This window comes from Lytechinus pictus, chromosome 2 (genome assembly GCF_037042905.1).
Source record: "Lytechinus pictus isolate F3 Inbred chromosome 2, Lp3.0, whole genome shotgun sequence".
NCBI lineage: Eukaryota > Metazoa > Echinodermata > Echinoidea > Temnopleuroida > Toxopneustidae > Lytechinus > Lytechinus pictus.
In genome coordinates this window covers 20,128,273-20,146,391 of record NC_087246.1, presented here as the reverse complement: position 1 = coordinate 20,146,391, position 18,119 = coordinate 20,128,273, and the positions used below count along the sequence as shown (strand labels likewise).

The 18,119-nt window shown below is 35.0% G+C and overlaps 1 protein-coding gene and 1 long non-coding RNA gene across 2 annotated transcripts; both read right to left on the bottom strand.

Annotated features, from left to right (window-relative positions):
* Positions 1-824: 824 nt before the first annotated feature.
* LOC129283489 (uncharacterized) lies at positions 825-2,288 on the bottom strand. Its single transcript, XR_010292738.1, has 3 exons — positions 2,205-2,288; positions 1,303-1,377; positions 825-971 (listed from the first exon to the last, which is right to left on the bottom strand). It is a non-coding gene; the product is annotated as an uncharacterized LOC129283489 (long non-coding RNA).
* A 2,073-nt stretch (positions 2,289-4,361) lies between these two features.
* Positions 4,362-5,541, bottom strand: LOC135153086 (tropomyosin-like). Its single transcript, XM_064106548.1, has 2 exons — positions 5,336-5,541; positions 4,362-4,587 (listed from the first exon to the last, which is right to left on the bottom strand). The coding sequence occupies exons 1-2, from the start codon at positions 5,539-5,541 to the stop codon at positions 4,362-4,364; spliced, it is 432 nt and encodes a 143-aa protein (XP_063962618.1).
* Between the last annotated feature and the right edge of the window lie 12,578 nt (positions 5,542-18,119).

Sequence of the window (18,119 nt, the reverse complement as noted above, 5' to 3'; positions counted from 1 at the left end):
TATATTAACTGGTTGAACTTCTTGTTTCTGAAGACGTTGCTCTAGTCTGGATAGCTTTCTCTGAATCTCTTTGCTTAAATTAGTAAGCGAGTTAGAAAGAGTAACGTTAGGATTTAGTCTCTTCATAAGTATATATCTTTTTTCCAGCAAAAAATGTGGAATCCATTATGAGGTTATGAACAAATGGGGAATTTGTTAGTAATGCTGATTAATCAATACATCATTATAAAACACTATAGAATACTTATATGGAGACACAGATATAATGAGTAGTTCCAAGACTTCAATGTATTTGGTGCTACAAATAATTTAGTTGAAAGTATGCATCGAAGGAGAATGCTAAATAGAAAGAGAAATTAGAAATCAAATGCTAGGGGAATAGCAAATCTGAGAGTTTATAAAATAATCAACAAACCCATATGGAACTTTATAAACAACAACATTTACTTATTCATATATTCATACTCCACAATCATCAAAACACATTTCATAATAAATCGTTTCCATTAATATGGGGAGGAAAATATAGTGGCTATACCTGTGAAGCGTTCCTCTGTCCTTTTCCCGATCTTCCAGTAAACTTGACTTCATCTTGATGTCATTCAATTCGTCATCATGTCTGCAATTAGACACATCAAACAAAAGAAACATAATGCACCCATTTCGATAAAACATCTATTATTTTTATTCACTTTGAAAAATAAGGAGTTTTGTAAATCTCTCCGCCTCACTTTCTCTCACGCTCTGTCTCCCTTTCCCTAACTGTTATTCCTATTTCTCTATTAATTTTTAACTCCCTCTCTCCCTCTTTCTCTCACCTTTGTTCGAGTAGTTTTCGTAGTTGTTTCTCTGTTTGTAGTTTATACTTGACATCCGCGAGTTTCTGTTTCAGATCCCAGTTAACCTGCTGCAGATCGTATGTAGCCGTTTGGAGACGAGTGCATTCTGCTTTCTGGTTGGTAAGCGCATCGCTGGTGAGATAATGGTCATGAATTCCATTCATTTGTTAATTTTTTATTTTATAAAATTATTTGTTCTCTGCCATTAGCATTTATTACAAAACAGTGATGTGTATTCTAACAAAAATGATTGAAAAAATAAATCTATCACGTGTTCAAAATGCATGAATATACATGTAAGAATAAGCTTGAAGAAATCAGGAGTAGTTTTCCTATCAGTGACTTAGTTATACATGATCATAACTTTCTTTGTTAATGATAATTCAAGTGTGGCATATATCCAAAATCATTGCATTAACCGACCTCGATCGAAATCTTCAAAAGTAACTTCGAATGATCATACCATTTTACTTGCATGTCAATATTCAAGCGGCAGTTCAGTGCTTTGATAGAACGAATTTCTCCCTCAGCTGCTTCTCTGCATATGAATAAAGTGACAAAGAACGATAGGGAAAAAATAAGTTAATAAAGTTATCTGTATTCTAAATATTCCGAAATAATATGTTCTGTTTTGAAACGAGCACTTGGACCTAATGCTCGATTTTCGTCGACAGGACGTAACCTCTTTGCACACAGTCAGTCTTACACAGTCATACACGTTTCTTTGATTTCATGTTAATTATCATTCGACAAAAATATTAAAACACAATGTTAACATTTTTCATTATAGGTATCATATCCTATGTTTGTTTGTAATTTGATATTACCTTCATTGGATTTCACTTATAAAACACGCAGTGGCCATGGCCCTTGGAAGCGGGGTGCAACCCCAAGCTTTCTCGGCACCCAAATAAGTACATGAATAGTCTATATACATTTGTGTTACAGTGTTTATAATGAATAGGGTGTTTACATTTGTGTTACAGTGTTTACATCTATATAATTTTGTAGAATTTTGCTGATTATTTTACTCTACATATATCATATTACCCTTGTATAAAATGTTGATAGGGGGTCTACATTTTACAAGCTTTGCTTTTTAGTAGGCCCCTCCACTTTTTTCATTTCATTGGTACGTTTCAATCCTGCATGTGTACTGCATTTTTCCTGCATCTTTTCATTGTAAAAATGATTTATTACGAAACGTACTTTGATGATTGTGGAATATGAATATATCAATAAATGAATAAATAAATGAAACCATTGTTTTCTTTTTTTTTTTGCTTTTCAAATTTACATCAGCAACTCCAGTAAAAAAAAAATGTTCCCAGGGCCCTGGCAGTGGCAAAAGTCAATTCAACTTACATTTTTCTCTCCAAATCTCTAATTAGACCTTCATGATCGCAGTCTTTGAAGATAAATTGGGGTGAAGCGGCTGTATCGGGCTCATTTATCTGTTGAATAAAAAATCATCATCATCATCTGAGCTCTTTAGAATTAGTCCTACATTATTCAAGCTGCTTCCAACCAATGCCTTTTTGGTGGAGAAAACTTTTATATCTATTCCGGTGTCTACGCATGCGCGTGAGAGCTTTTGATCCGACAGGGAGCGAGACAACCTTAAGTATTGTTCATGCATGCCTTTATTTGTTATCTTTATCTTAAGCTCACTTAATATCAAATGTATGGCTATTCTTGTTAGTAATATTGTAAATAATGTATCATGTGTTATTAAAAAAATATCACAGATGTACATATCAGTCAATTATTGGTTCATGCAATGGACTTCATAATAGTTTAACCTCAATTAGCATTACATAATAGTTCCATGCAGGATTTCTTTTTTTCAATTCATGATGAATCATACTGTTTGTATTTTATTTGTTTGTAATACATCCATTTACTTAACTAAAACAACAACTGGGATTTGTTTATTATTATTTATTTGCTCTACATATACGTAGAAACTAAAAACACGATACTGACAGAATTACTGTACGTTTAGCACACCTGATCTTGATGCGTCTTGATTATTTCGTGCAATAACGTGATTTGTGCATCTTTCTCTCTGCACGTGATAACGAGCTGTGTGTTTTCCTGGCTCAGATCGTTTCGAATCGTTTCATTCTGGTTCAACGTCGACAGTGTTCGCTCAGCCTCTCGTGATCGACAACGAATTTCTCTCTTTGCTTTATGCTGAAATAATAAAACACACATTTTGCAAAGCTTGTAAACTGCATCATGTTCGTTAGAGAGAGTATGATGCGCGTGTCTACCTAATAATTATATTGAATTTGAATGAATGAATTTGAATTTATTATAAACAAACTTCATTAATTTGACATGAACATTTTGTTTTACAAAATACAATGATAACATAATTGATAATCGTTATAGTACGCAATTACCATTAGGCCCATGTTGTTGAAAGCACAAATTTTGATTACTTGATGCAATAGACCTACTTACATATTTTGCGTGTTTCTGCAACAGATACCTTTACATCGCTAAAATGATAAAATATATTCATTATTACAAGTGATATCTGTTTTTAAAGATATATTTATGTTCATTATTGTTTAAAAAAACAATAATTGTTGAGGCTCTATAGCTCATACTCCCGGTCAGGCTCGATTGTTTAACTTTATCTGTTACCTTCCCCATCTATCCATCCATCTATCCATCCATCCATCCCTCCCTCCATCTATCCATCCATCCATCTATCTATCTATCTATCTATCTATCTATCTATCTACCTACCTACCTACCTACCTACCTACCTACCTACCTACCTACCTACCTACCTACCTACCAACCAACCTATCATTCTATCTATCTATCCATCCATCTATCCATCCATCCAGCAGTCTATCTATCTATCTACACTATCTATCCATCCACCCATCCATTCATCTGTCGACCTCTCTATCTCCCTTCCCTTCCTCCACCCCCTCATATCTGTCACATCTTACTAATTCAACACGTTTGTGCTTTAAGTCGTTGGTGAGTTTCTTCATCTTTCCAATGGCATCTTGGTGTTTGGTCTTTTCATCATCCAAGGCAGCATGTAGGGTTTCCAAATTTTGATTGAGCAACTCGTTCTCATTGTAGAGTGCTTCTTGGTTCTCAGTGAGCTGACCAAGCTTTAAACGACTATCCTTCAAACATTCTTGGAGCTTTAATTGAATAAGAGAGATACACATGCTTTGTGAGTAAGTGAACATTTTAGAAATGGGAATCTACTATCTTTATGGTTAAATAATTCAAATTTTTCTGCGAGTGATTCGGAAGCTATGAAATTTTATTGACAAACGTTGTACTTTAGTAATTTGTTGATAAATATGCTATCCGACGGTAATTGCGTACAGCTTGTTGTTTCCGAGTACCAGCTGGAAGTTGGCATTTGTTATTTACAAAAAATAGCATTTCTACAAAACTGAACTCATTGTTTAGAACATAGAACAAGCAATTTTGTAAAACAGGACAATGAGGACACGTAATAATAAGCAATACGGATTTAATTCAAGTATCAAAGCATACCTCGGCAATATCATATGTGATATGCGCAGTGCGATTCTTCTGCAGCTCTTGTTGTAGCAGTTGCTGCTGACGCTGCTGCTGTAACTGCTGTTGTTGTAGGTCTTCGTTATCCAAGGTTTCTTGCCTGCTTCGATTTTGCTGGCTCCTAGCCTCAGTTTCCCTTGGGTTAACCGTGCTGCTTGTCTCTACTTCTTGAGTTGCCAGATTCCTATACATGAAATTCATTTTTTGGGGGGTGAAAGCATTTTACGAGTATTGAAAATTGATATATTGTTATGCCATTCATATTGTTTTGAAAGTGCTGAATAGATGATGAATAAATAAGCCCACACTAGAAATTTACCTCCAAATGTAACTCATACATTTACAGTTATTCATTTTTTATACACGTTATTGTTCAATTAAATTTTTCTTTAATATCATGTTGAACCATTATCAATGTTCTAGTTTAGTGGCGCGGCGGGACCAAGGGTATTTCGATGGGTGGTAAATTGTCTCCAAAGACAATGATGAGTTATATATTTCAATAAAGAATTGCAATATTATAAAGTAGCATAAATAAGAAATGCCTTTCCGCATTCTTTATTTTGCTTTCCTGTTCTCTTCCTTTCTACACGTTATTTCTTTCGTAACCTGAGATGTCAAATGTCTTAGGGGCGGTCGGCCCCACCCTCTGTAGCGACACCCCTTTGTGGACCTACGCACATGTACAGTACCAATTCCAAGACCATTCTAGTCAAGTCATACTTTGACGTTTATAATGCTGATAATTATCGATTAGATCCTAGCACATTAAATCCATTGCAATGCAGCAGAAATGCAGCTGATTTTCACTTATTCTTTTTAATCCAGATTGTGAAACAAAATCATAAAACATTTTCTTGATGTCTCATCCATTACTATTTTTCTACTTTGGTTGAGGATGCAATTGCTAACAAAAAGACAATATCACTTACGCTCTCTCTTGTTGTAATTTGACTATTTTCTTCCTCTTAATCTTCAATGTCTTTTGAAGCTTTTCAATCTTTTCTTGAGCTTTACGACACTTTTCTTCTGCTTCGCCCTTGTTCTTTAATTCCAAGTCTCGTTTTACTTTCATCTCTTCAAACAGCTCACCATCTGCCTCCCGTAGTTGTTTGAGCTCGTCGATTTGTGACGTCATTTCCGTGAATTGCGAGTGATAGGATTTTAATTCTATAATACAATGAGGAAAGGTACAAAACGTAAAAATGTGCTAAAAGTGTTGCCTTTGATAAAAAAATACTGAATTCAATCAAACGAAACTATTCTGAACTAAACCAAACAAAACTAAACTATAGCCAAGTAAACTAATCTAAACGAAACTTAACTTAATAAACTAAACTAAAATCATATGCTTATGCTGGTAACTCCCGTAGGAACTCGACAGGACAGCTTTTTGCTGGTAAACGCCAAGCTGGTATATAACCAATTACCTAGGAAACATTTTACGTCTATAGGTAAATCAGTCATAGTGGCTGACGTTATAGACGACAGATATATTTATTATACAAAGGAAACTAAGCTCAACACCCAAAAAATATGATCTGAATTAAAATAGATATGACTTCCGATTAAATCAAACAGTCTTAAAGTAACGTAAGAAAAAAATTGAATAAAATAAAGAAATAAAAACGGACAGAACTTTAAACTAAGCTAAATGCAATGAAATAAATAATAATTAATTTATACAAAACTTGCTATTTTTTTACGTACCATTTTCTTGCTGGTCTTTCATTTCTTTCGTCTTTTCCAGATCGTTTGTTTTGATAGCCCATTGTCCTTTTAGATTAACTATCTCAGTTTGTAAGTGATGAATCTGCTCAATCTGACTTCTACTCTTCTCTCCCAAGTTCGAGTGTAAGGTCTAACACAAACAAACATTTTGATATTCAAATGATGACAATGATTGCATTTTTTTTAATAGTCTTTATCTATTCATTAATATAATAATCTATCTATTCAATAATGTTTATTCATACACATTAATTAATCAATCTATTATTTCAAATTATTAATTAAATTGCTAAAAAAAATCCTTGCAAATTCGAATATGCCTTAAAGATGTTCCGATATTCATGAATAAACCAACTCCAACTTTCTATCTACGATTATATCTTATCAGATTATCATTTTTTCATAAATGATAAAAATCAAAATAAATGAAAGAATTTATTCAATTGTACTGTATGATTATATTTTATATTGTTTTTTTTATATTTTATACTGTTTTTTAAATATTTTATACTGTTTTTTTTTACGAAGTAAGAATGCTCGTCTGTAAAATTGTATCTGATTTATATTAATTTGTATTATGGTTTGAATGGGAATGGAATAAAGAATTTCGGAAAATTGAAAGTTGAAATTATAACTTTTCTCTTCATTTCATAACAGTCTGAATTTTTGGATAACTTTTCAAGAGAGGATTTGCATTACTTGTATTTGGTAAATCAGTTGACAACTGGCACTCCAGAAAAATGCGTTCTAATTTTATGTAGGGTTGGTTAAATCAATGTCATGAAAAAAAAATGTTTACCTTCAGGTGTTCATAGTTGTTCATCTCATAGGTTAGTCGCATATTGAGGTCGGTGATTTCTTTCGAAAGTTCTTCCTTCCTTCCTTCCTTCTGACATAGTGCTTCTTTGGACTCGGTTCTAGCGGTCTCTAACTCTTCAATCTATATACGATGTGAATCAGGGACGTGACAGGATATAGGATTAATCTCAAGTTTAGTTGAATCAATCGTAACTCTTTGTAAGACGTGACCGAGTTATGTCGATTCTTCAAAGACAAGTTCCCGCGATCCCTTACATGAAGTGTTATAATATTATGGTCACTGTGTCGTCCATTGGTAATTAACAGTGGGAACCATGCTCAGCAGTCAATCAAAATCACGGATTCCATTATATGGCAAAGTTAATACCATATTGTCGATCTGCACCCCCTTCATTTTGGGGGAAATTCCAAATGTTTCGTCATATCTATATCCACCATGCAATGTAACGAAGTTTGTAGATATTTGTGCCGACAAAATGAGTAGTCAATCCTTAGGTGAAAATTCAAAGACCGAACATAATTTTTTTTAAAAGGAAATCGACGGGAGATTTTTCGTTTCTTTGCGCTTCTATTCCAAGCAACTGATATTGATAATATCATATTATTTTATTTTCATTAAGTATAGCCTAAGGCTGAAAATCTAAGTAAAATATTATAGGATAAAAAAAATAGAACAGGGATTTGAGTTTAAAGTGACACTCATGAATATCATCATTCAGCCTACATCGAGGGATGTTTCCCTCTTTCATTCATTTTGTCCTCTCTATTTCCCTCTCTCTCTCTATTCTTTTCACTCATCTTGATATGAATAGGTGGCGCCAAACCTTATGTGATAAAGCATCGAGTCGGCTCTCTAGCACGGTCTTCTCCGCTTCGATCCTGTTCCGCTGGCCATCCACCTTTAGCAACTGAACGTTGAGATCATGAACTTCATCTTCCTTTTCCCCGAGTCTTCGGCTGAGCTCTTGAGAGTGATCCGAAGCATGACCCACTTGAGCCAACACCTGTTCCAGGTTGTGTGAGGTCGTCGAAAGTTCGTTGCACTTTTGTTCCAACTATTTGGAAAGACAAGATAATGAATTAATTCAACATTTTTTACGCAATGAGAAGGTATACTTTAGTTAAATTATCAAGCACAGAAAATAGCAAAAACATCCATTAAGTTAAACTCTGGTTTTCCCCATCGTTTTGAATTAATTGTGCGCAACCTACATTCATCCCTCTGACACTCCGAAATAGAGACTTTCGCCATTTTCTAAGATTCACGAAAGCATATTCGGGGGAGGGGTCGCTTATTTTCTGAATTTATAGGGGTATGGTATTTGTTTGGGTCATTTGCTGGACATGGAATAAATTCTTGAATCGACTTTACGCTAGGTGAAAGATAATGAACTGCATAATCGTATATACAATTTCTTGGTTTATGACTCATTGAGGGGAGCGTGGACTGTATGACATTGTATTAACTTTTATAGTTTTGATTTGTTATGGACATCAAGTCATTCTATATGATTCATGTTCCTTAATGAAAATACAAATCTTACCCCAAAGGCTCCAATACTAATATATAAAGAGAAGGATGTAGTACTTACTTTTTGTGACAAGTCTTCAACGACCGTCTTGTGTTGGTCTCGCTCTTCTAGATTATTGCTCTTTATGAGATCATACTTTGTTTTAAATTCTTCAAGTTCTTTCTCCACTTTCTCCTTCTCCAGTACACAGTAGCTCTTAAGGTTCTCAGCAGCAGCTAGTTCCTTCGCCTTGAAAATAATGATATAGAACCAATGAATTATTGCTACTCTTCTAATATATTTTAGGTTTGTTAGGAAATAATAAGCTACGAATTTGTAAACGACAATAATATTTTGTTGTAGAGGCTTCAAGATATAGTACTTTCTGTGTTGAACAAGGAAGACCCCGCAAATAAAGTTATTTTTCAGGACTTGTCATTGAAAAAGCAAACCCATGAGGATGTAGGCGTGACATGAAGTCCCTTAATGTCGGCAATGGAGATTTGCAGAATCATAAGGATGTATCATGCATTGGAACATTCACTGGCAACATGTAGGGACTACATCATCGCATTATCGTGTTTATGCCATTGAAAATTTATAACCTGCCACTTTTTAAGTAAAATTTGGAAGCTTGATTGATATTTACAAAGTTGTTACGATTTTTGTTGGAAGGTTTATCCCTTGTATCCTGTTCCTTGACCATAGGACCTATCATAATATACATACCATATTTTCATGCTCCAAATGAGACTGTTCAAGCTTTGTTTTGAGTTGGGTATTCTCCGATATGTAATGGGACACCATCTGATCAGCATCATGACGGAGATGCTCTTGAGAACTTCAGAAATAGATTCATGAAATATCAAGGTTAAAGAAACAAGTAAATGAAAAGGTTTTCGAAAATCTAATGATTCTCTATCTTCCGAAAAAGGCGCACTCTTAAAACAGATCAGTCAAAGGGACTAGACCAGTAGTCAGCTTGGTGCAACTGATATGACAATCAATTATAGTCACATTTCTGACATACATATATTCTAGTCAGAAACCCTCTGTTCTAGTAAAATACGACAAGAAAATAGTCAAATATGACTAGAATAACAGTTGCACCCAGCTGGCCCTATTAACTAGTCATTTTTGACTGATTTGTTCAGTTCAAACAATTTCGTATATAAAATTGAAAAGGCTACAGGGATGGCTATAAAAATAAATCTTTTCTTGCAGATATCTCATTTAGGATCTTTATATTGAAACGATTCCTTCAACTGCGTTATTTTTCTTTATGTATGTGAGCGGCCCTTTAACAACATTTGTAATCTGACAAGCTTTAATATTTGATTTCTTTGGTTTAGTGTGGGTTACAGGTGTCTGATTGTTACCATGGTAACAGTTTGTCAGCGACGACGGCTTTAATGAAACGGTCAACTCACTCGATATGTTGCTTGTAGCTGGTCAATAGTGACGTCAGACTACCGATCTGAGTATCTGCAGACTGGCCACTGCGATCCATTTTTTCCTTCATATCACTCAATTCCGTTCGATACTTCTCTAATTCCAGCTTCATCTTCTCATTTTCTTCAGAATTCTATGTAAAATATAGGATATTAACATTCAGTAAACATTGATTACACTTGTTCTAAGAATAAAACGCAATCATTGGAATATGCTCAATGTAATAGTCCCGGGGGGGGGGGCACTCAGTATATAATGCATAGTGGGTATGTGCCGCGGAGGGGACCCCCATTTTTACACTCAAATTTCCGTTCCAAGGCATAGCATTTTTGTCTTATTGAGAAAAAGAACAAAGAAAGCCGCTCCAAGGCATAGCATTTCCTTCTTATCGAGAAAAAAGAAGAAAGAAATCCGCTCCAAAGCTTCGCATATTTTTCGTTACGCCGTTCTGGTCGCATTGATCTGCTACAATTTTGGTGAAAAGCGGCCGTAGAGCGCTTTTCGACCATCGCCTATTAGCGCGAGCGCACCCGGCGGAGGCCGCGCTAGCTGCGTCATGCACGATTGCCCGTTCCATAGGGATGCATACGCACTCACAGAGATACGGAGATCCGTTCCGAGGACCCCCGTTTTCACAAACATTTGTAGTTCCGAAGCCCGTTCCGAGGACCCTCCTTTTTACAATAAGCCCGCTCCAAGGCCCCCGTTTTTTGCCTTGCCCGCGGCACACCCCTACCACTTTTTTGGTCGAGTGCCCCCCCCCCCGGGGTAATAGTTCACTCTAAAACAAATGTTTACCCAATATTGGGTAAAATGGGAACATGCATGATGTTAGTTGGGTAAAAAGAAAGTTTGGGTAAAAATTTTTACGCAATGTTGCGATCACAATTTTCGGCACAGTAATAAGTAGAATTAGTACTGAATTTGATGTACAATATTGAGATTTAGTTAAAATTCTTGTTTAAAGTATGATAATGACATTACTTGGGACTAACCTCGATTAGCATCTTGCTATTATGTTAGCTCCAATTACCAAATGTTTTGTTTATATGTGATGTACTATTCCATGTAATTGTACCTGACTGTGATATTTGGTAATAAATTCAATTCAAATTCAAAGAAATATCCCAATATGGGGTTAAAAAAATACTCAGCAAATATGCATGTTCCCTTTCTACCCAATATTGAGTAAAATGTTACTCCGTGATTTTAGAATGTTCTTATACATGTATATGTACTTCCGAAGTATGCGCTCACTTGTCGTCATTATAAAATTTCTATTATTATTTGGTTATTCAAGCTAACAAGTTATTTATTTCTCTCGTCAAAACGGCAAGTTGTTTTATCATTGTTATACGACATGGTGATAAATGGTGATAAATTTTAATTGGTCAACTGAGCAAGCAAAGTTCATTTATAACTGTGGGTTCAATTTACTATTTTTTTGCATTCTTATATAATATATTCTCAATATTTACCACTCTCCCGATTTTGCCTCATTCATTCACCAGTTCACTGTCCAGTTTTATTGTCCAAAATCGCACATAATATGGCTAATCTCAAAGAACACATAGGTCTACAAAATGTTCTTAAATGGTTAGGAAACAAGGGTTTGATTTATTAAAAAGGTGAATTCTATTATTGGAAGCATTAAAACAGATAGGATACCTACCATGTTTTCTGTTTTTGCGGCCAACTCCTCCTTCTCTTTCATGATCCCCTGCATGTCTTTATTAGCAATTTGAAGGAAGGCGAGTTCTGCAGTAAATTCTTCCTCTTTGGTAAGGAATAATGTTTGCAGTCTAATCATGATAATAAAACGAAAGAAAATATATACTACGCTTGTGTGTATGACGATGATATTCGTCTGGTTTGAAAACCAGCCTTTTCCTAAAGAATTCAAAATGAAGTTTTTCCTTTGAAGAAAAGAAGAGGGGAATATAATTATCTAAAAAAATAACACACATATTTTGTTTACAACATTCATTCTTGGCTGCTCATCTGGATCAACTTTACACAATTAACTATTCCTCTTCTTCATTATCTACTTCATGTTTGTTTTATTTGTGGTTGTTGTTGTTGTTGTTCTTCTTCTTCTTCTTCTTCCTTTCCACTTCTCCTCCTCCTCTTCTTGCAGATTCTTTTAGGTCGACAATATCCATCACAATAATGATATGCAGTGACGGATCCACCATCACTGCATATGGGGAGCCGCGTTCATCAACAATATCTGTCAAGGTATCTGGTAAGCGTTTCATCAATATTTTTGTCCTACAAGTTGTCAGATCTTACATCTTTCTTAGATTTTGATTGGCTGAGAAGTAACTTTACTATGGTAACTGTCGGATAAAACATCCGACATGTCCTTTCATGAAACGCTCCGCAGATCTGACAACCTTCTTGGATTTGATCGCCTGAGAGGCATGATATTAGACCATTACAGAATTTGACGGATAAAACAGCTCACAAGTCATTTCATGAAATGCTCCAAATTATTTTTTCTATACAGGTTCTAATTATCAGTTCGTATTCTTACCTTTTTATGACATTCGATTGCGGGGAAAGATCATGTTTGCCCATATCCTTTTCGAAGTGCGTGACATACTCCTGTAGTTCGTCCTTTTCTCTTTCCAGCCGTTTGACTTCGTCGACATGTGTCTTGCTCTCCTCAAGATCTCTTAAAAGAGTTTGGATACGTTCGTCAGCATCTGACTTATACTGCTTTAGAGTCTGTGTAATTGATTTATGAAAGAATTTAAAAATGACTTAGTGATTGATAGCAAAAAAATAAAGATTGATATTAAAATGATTTAAACTAATTCACAATAACTTGCATTAATTCTATTCATTCGTCCATCTGCTCCCAAATCACCCTCTCCTGTCCGCGCGTTTCCGTTTTACACCCTGGCGAAGGCATTTTCCGCAAAAATAGCCACAACGCGACTAGTGAAGAGTCTACACACGTCGCTGGTTGCAGACCACCGCATGCAATCTGCACAGTTACTGATCAAGAGTTCCTCGGCACTTCATGTACTGAGAGCAGTCATATGAGTGAAATCCGAACATGCTTTTGCAGTTACGTTTTTTTAATGAAAAGTTATGAAAAAGTTTTTTTTCTAAATATAAATTATTAACTAAATGAATAGAATGACAGACAAAATAAAAATAAACAGATACATATATTAGAAAGAAAATTGAAGTCTGATGGATTGATACACTGAGATGCCGAAAGATAGATATAGAAGACTGATAAATAGATAGAGACATAGATAGATAGAGAGATAGATAGATAGATAGATAGATAGATAGATAGATAGATAGATAGATAGATAGATAGATAGATAGATAGATAGAAGTAGAGAGAGAGAGAGAGAGAAAGACAGAGAGATGGATGGATAGATAGATAGATAGATAGATAGATAGATAGATAGATAGATAGATAGATAGATAGATAGATAGATAGATAGATAGATAGATGGGGGGGGGGAGAGAACTTGAGAGATGGAGAGATGTTATAGATAGATAGATAGATAGATAGATAGATAGATAGATAGATAGATAGATAGTTAGATAGATATATGGACGGATAAAGAGAAATAGAGAGAGAGAAAAAAAAGACAGACAGATTGATAGCCTAGAGAGAGAGAGAGAGATAGAGAATCTGAGAAATAGATAGATGTTAGATATAGAATGAGAGAGACAGAGAAGATAGACAAATTAACAGATAGATAGATACTGTAGTTACATAGATAGATAAATAGATAAAAGATAGATAGATAGATAGATAGATATATAGATAGATAGATAGATAGATAGATAGATAGATAGATAGATAGATATATAGATAGATAGATAGATAGATAGATAGATAGATAGATAGATAGATAGATAGATAGATAGATAGAAAGATGGGGGAGAGAACTTGAGAGATGGAGAGATGTTATAGATAGATAGATATATATATGGACGGAAAAATAGAAATAGAGAAAGAGAAAAAAAAGACAGACAGATGGATAGATAGATAGATAGATAGAGGGAGAGAGAGATAGAGAATTCGAAAGATAGATAGATGTTAGATAGATATATAGATAGATAAAGAATGAGAGAGACAGAGAAGATAGACAAATTAACAGATAGATAGATACTGTAGTTACATAGATAGATAGATAAATAGATAGATAGAAGATAGATAGAGAGAAATAGAGAAAGACAGACAGATGGATAGATAGATAGAGAGAGGGGGGGAGAAAGAGAGATAGAGAATTTGAGAGATAGGTAGATGTTAGATGGATAGATAGATAAAGAATGAGAGAGACAGAGAAGATAGACAAATTAACAGATAGATAGATACTGTAGTTACATAGATAGATAAATAGATAGAAGATAGATAGATAGATAGATAGATAGATAGATAGATAGATAGATGGGGGAGAGAATTTGAGAGAGGGAGAGATGTTATAGATAGATAATTATGGACGGAAAAAGAGAAATAGAGAAAGAGAGAAAACAAGACAGATGGATAGATAGATAGATAGATAGATAGATAAATAGAGGGAGAGAGAGATAGAGAGAGATATATTGATGTTAGATAGATAAAGAATGAGAGAGACAGAGAAGATTAACAGATAGATAGATACTGTAGTTACATAGATAAATAGAGATAGATAAATAAATAGATAGATAGAAGATAGATAGATAGATAAAGAATGAGAGAGACAGAGAAGAGCGACAAATTAACATATATATATATACTGCAGTTACATATAGATAGATAGATAGATAGAAGATAGATGGATAGATTGATAGAGAGAGAACTAGAGAAAGACAGATGGATAGAGAGAATTCGAGAGATAGATAGACGGATAGAGAGAAAAATACAGACAGATGGATAGATAGAGAGAATTTGAAATATATATATATATATATATATATATATATATATATATATATATTGGATTTTATTGCAATAAAAACTATCAAAATACAATCACAAGCAGTCAAAGATTGAAATAAGTGAATGTTTACATACAAATAGAATCATAACAAAATATAAAGTAAACATTATAAATGAATATCAAATACAATACAAATTCATACAGATGAAAAAGAAATGTATCATAAACGAATACAAAAGGCCAAAAGTACTACAAAGTGTCACCAAAGAAGAAAAAAGTGGAATGAAAGATTAAGAAGAAAGAGGAGAGAGAAGAGGAAAGAGGTGAGAGAAGGGAAAGAAATTGGGATAAGACCCCGGGGGGGGCCACTTACATTGACGAGTGGATACCATGCGCGACCAAAAAAACACGTAAAAAGGATGTCTTTTTCACGATAGGGCACGTTACGTACGTAACGTGATAAGGGTGTCAAAAACACAAAAATAATGAAAAAAGGGTATCTATTTCGCTAGGAAAATTACGTGTTTAGGGTCGAATTCGCGGGGATGATGAAACAAAATTAAAATGTTTTATAAAGGATGTCCTTTTTGCCCCAACACTTCGTGTTTAGAGTCTGATTTGCGCGAGGTGTAGAAGGTGGGGTCGTACTAAACCAAATAAGGTAGAGCCGACGACCGAAGGACCCGTAACAATAAAACATTCCTGTACTTGTTTAGGGGTTCATTTCAGGGAACATTTGCCAAGAGTATCGTTTTGTTACCAATACTTGTTAAGGGTAGGGTTTCACACGCCAATACTTGTTAAGGGGTGCATTTTCAGAATATGGAAATTACGTGTTTAGGGTGCTTTTCGAGACCCCATGGTCGCGCATGGTATCCACTCGTGAATGGAAGTGGCCCCCCCGGGGATAAGACAAAGAGAAGGAAAAGCAAGAGGTGGAATTTGAAAGAGAATAGGAGACAACCTTCAGAAAAAAAACCTCATTATGCAATACAAGACATTTAACAATGGTAACAAGTAAATAAAGTAGTAATTGAATCGAATCGAGCACAAAAAAGGGAAAAGTAGAGCTGAGGAAATAGACTCCCGAAGGAAGTCGAAGCAGTGTTGATATTGCACGAGTAGATTAGTAGATGGATAGAGAGAAATAGAAGAGAGACAGATGGATAGATAGAGAATTTGAGAGATAGATGTTAGATGGATAGATAGATAGACAGATAGATAGGTAGATAGAGAATGAGAGAGACAGAGTAGATAGACAAATTAACAGATAGATATATCATGTAGTTCCATAGATTGATTTATAACATAGATAGTGGATAGACAAATATGATAGATATAAGGATAGATATAATATGAAAAAAAGTAATTATGTGTTTTATTTTTCAATATTTTAGCTATTATTCGTTTTCATTCATATAAACGATCATGTGCGATAAAGTAAAAAAAAAATCATGAAGCCAACGTATATAGTTCAGCGGAACAACCAAAATACAGAGACTGAAGCTTTTCGTCTATATAAGCTCAGCTGCATTTGCACGTATGTTCTGCGGATATATTCGGTGCGGACTTTTGGATCGCGCGCCCAGCTGATTATGTAAACAAACGTAGACGTAGACTCTTCACTAGTCGCTTTGTGGCTATTTTTTCCGGAAAATGCCTTCGCCAGGGTGTAAAACGGAAACGCGCCTCCTGTCCAGGGAGTATTGACTCTCCTCTCTATCACGTCTATTACTAGTACACACGTATAACATGATCACTCCAAGATGACTATGATCATCCTATTACCTGTAGCTGTTTTTCAAGATTACTCATCGCCTCTTCCATCCGGTTGTTGCGCTCGTCACTGCTCCGATCCGACAGGGATGCCTCTTCGGTCTTTCCTGCCATCACCTGATCAAGCGTCAGAGACGACGACGACGATGTTTCTTTCACTGCATTGGCTATCGGACCCGTTTGTGGTGGCGACTGCTGCTGTCGTAGGTCTTTTAGGAGCGTCATGATCCGGCGATCACGACGGGAGAGGTCAGCGGCCATCTGGACGATTCGACGGTCTCGACTCGCAAGGTATTCGCGGAGGAGCACGATCTCGGAGCTCTGGTTCTGTACCTGTTCGTCGAGGTCATTTTTCTGTCGCTTCAGACGTCGACATGATTCGGAGGCGTCTGCAAGAAGCCGTTCTCGACGTTCCATGTCTTCCTGTAGCATAGTCAGGTGGACCTCACTTTCCTTTAAAGACGCCTACATATTGAAGATGGAATCAAAATAGTATCAAGATCGACTATAAAGATATGAATGCGCTGTCATGAAAACAGCCTTATATTATCTAAAATGGTTGATTCATATTCCCTAATTCAAATGAAAGTCATAATGGGAAATTGGAATATTTTTTGTTTATCTATAACAAGCTTTAACGATACAATAACTACAAAGGGAATAATGAAAAGAAAGATGATTTCTATTGTCATATTTTTTGTAAACATGAATGGAGTATAACAAAAATACATATATTTTTAATCCAGTTAACGGTGTTACGGTTTGATTTCAATCATCACTTTTTTATAAAGTTATTAAATAATTAAGTTTTAAATAAGAAAATGTAATGAAGAGCGTGTTACATATTCTGCTTTAGTTTGTAATGTTGTTATTAGAAAATTCAAAATGAAATAAACTCACTTAGTAAATCAAATGATTTAATAATGGAAAATTACCAAGCCTTTTATTTAAAGTGAACAAATCAATATATAAATAATAAGACAACTCCGTCTAACCTGAAGATCGACAAACTTCTTATTCTCGTCCGTGAGCGCGTTTTCAAGCACACGAATCTTACTCTCTTTTCTCTTCAATTCTTCTTTGTCTTCTGCATTCTTTTCGACTTGGTCTTGTTCTCCTTGGCTGCCTGCCATATCACTTTCCACCTTCTTGCTCCCATTCTCTCTTTCATTATCAGTCAGTATTTGCCTTCGAAGTTCTTCAAGTTTGACGTCCCTGGCAGTAATCTGTATATTGATTGAGGACGACAATGTGAAACAGTTCAACCTCTATAGATATTACTTATATCAAAGAAGTGAGGCTATACCGTAAATCGTTTTTATATCTGCATGATCTTTGATGATTTTTTTTTAATCAATGTTCGAAAGAAAAATGAGTAATTCTATGCAAGGAAAAGCGTTTTTTAAGCACAGGAATAATACCATGCTTAGATACTAACTTCAAAAAATTGCAAGGGCTTGATGTCGTGATGCATATTTCAACATGTCAAAAAATCACAGAGAAATGTAAAATAAAAAGGTTAATAACTAACT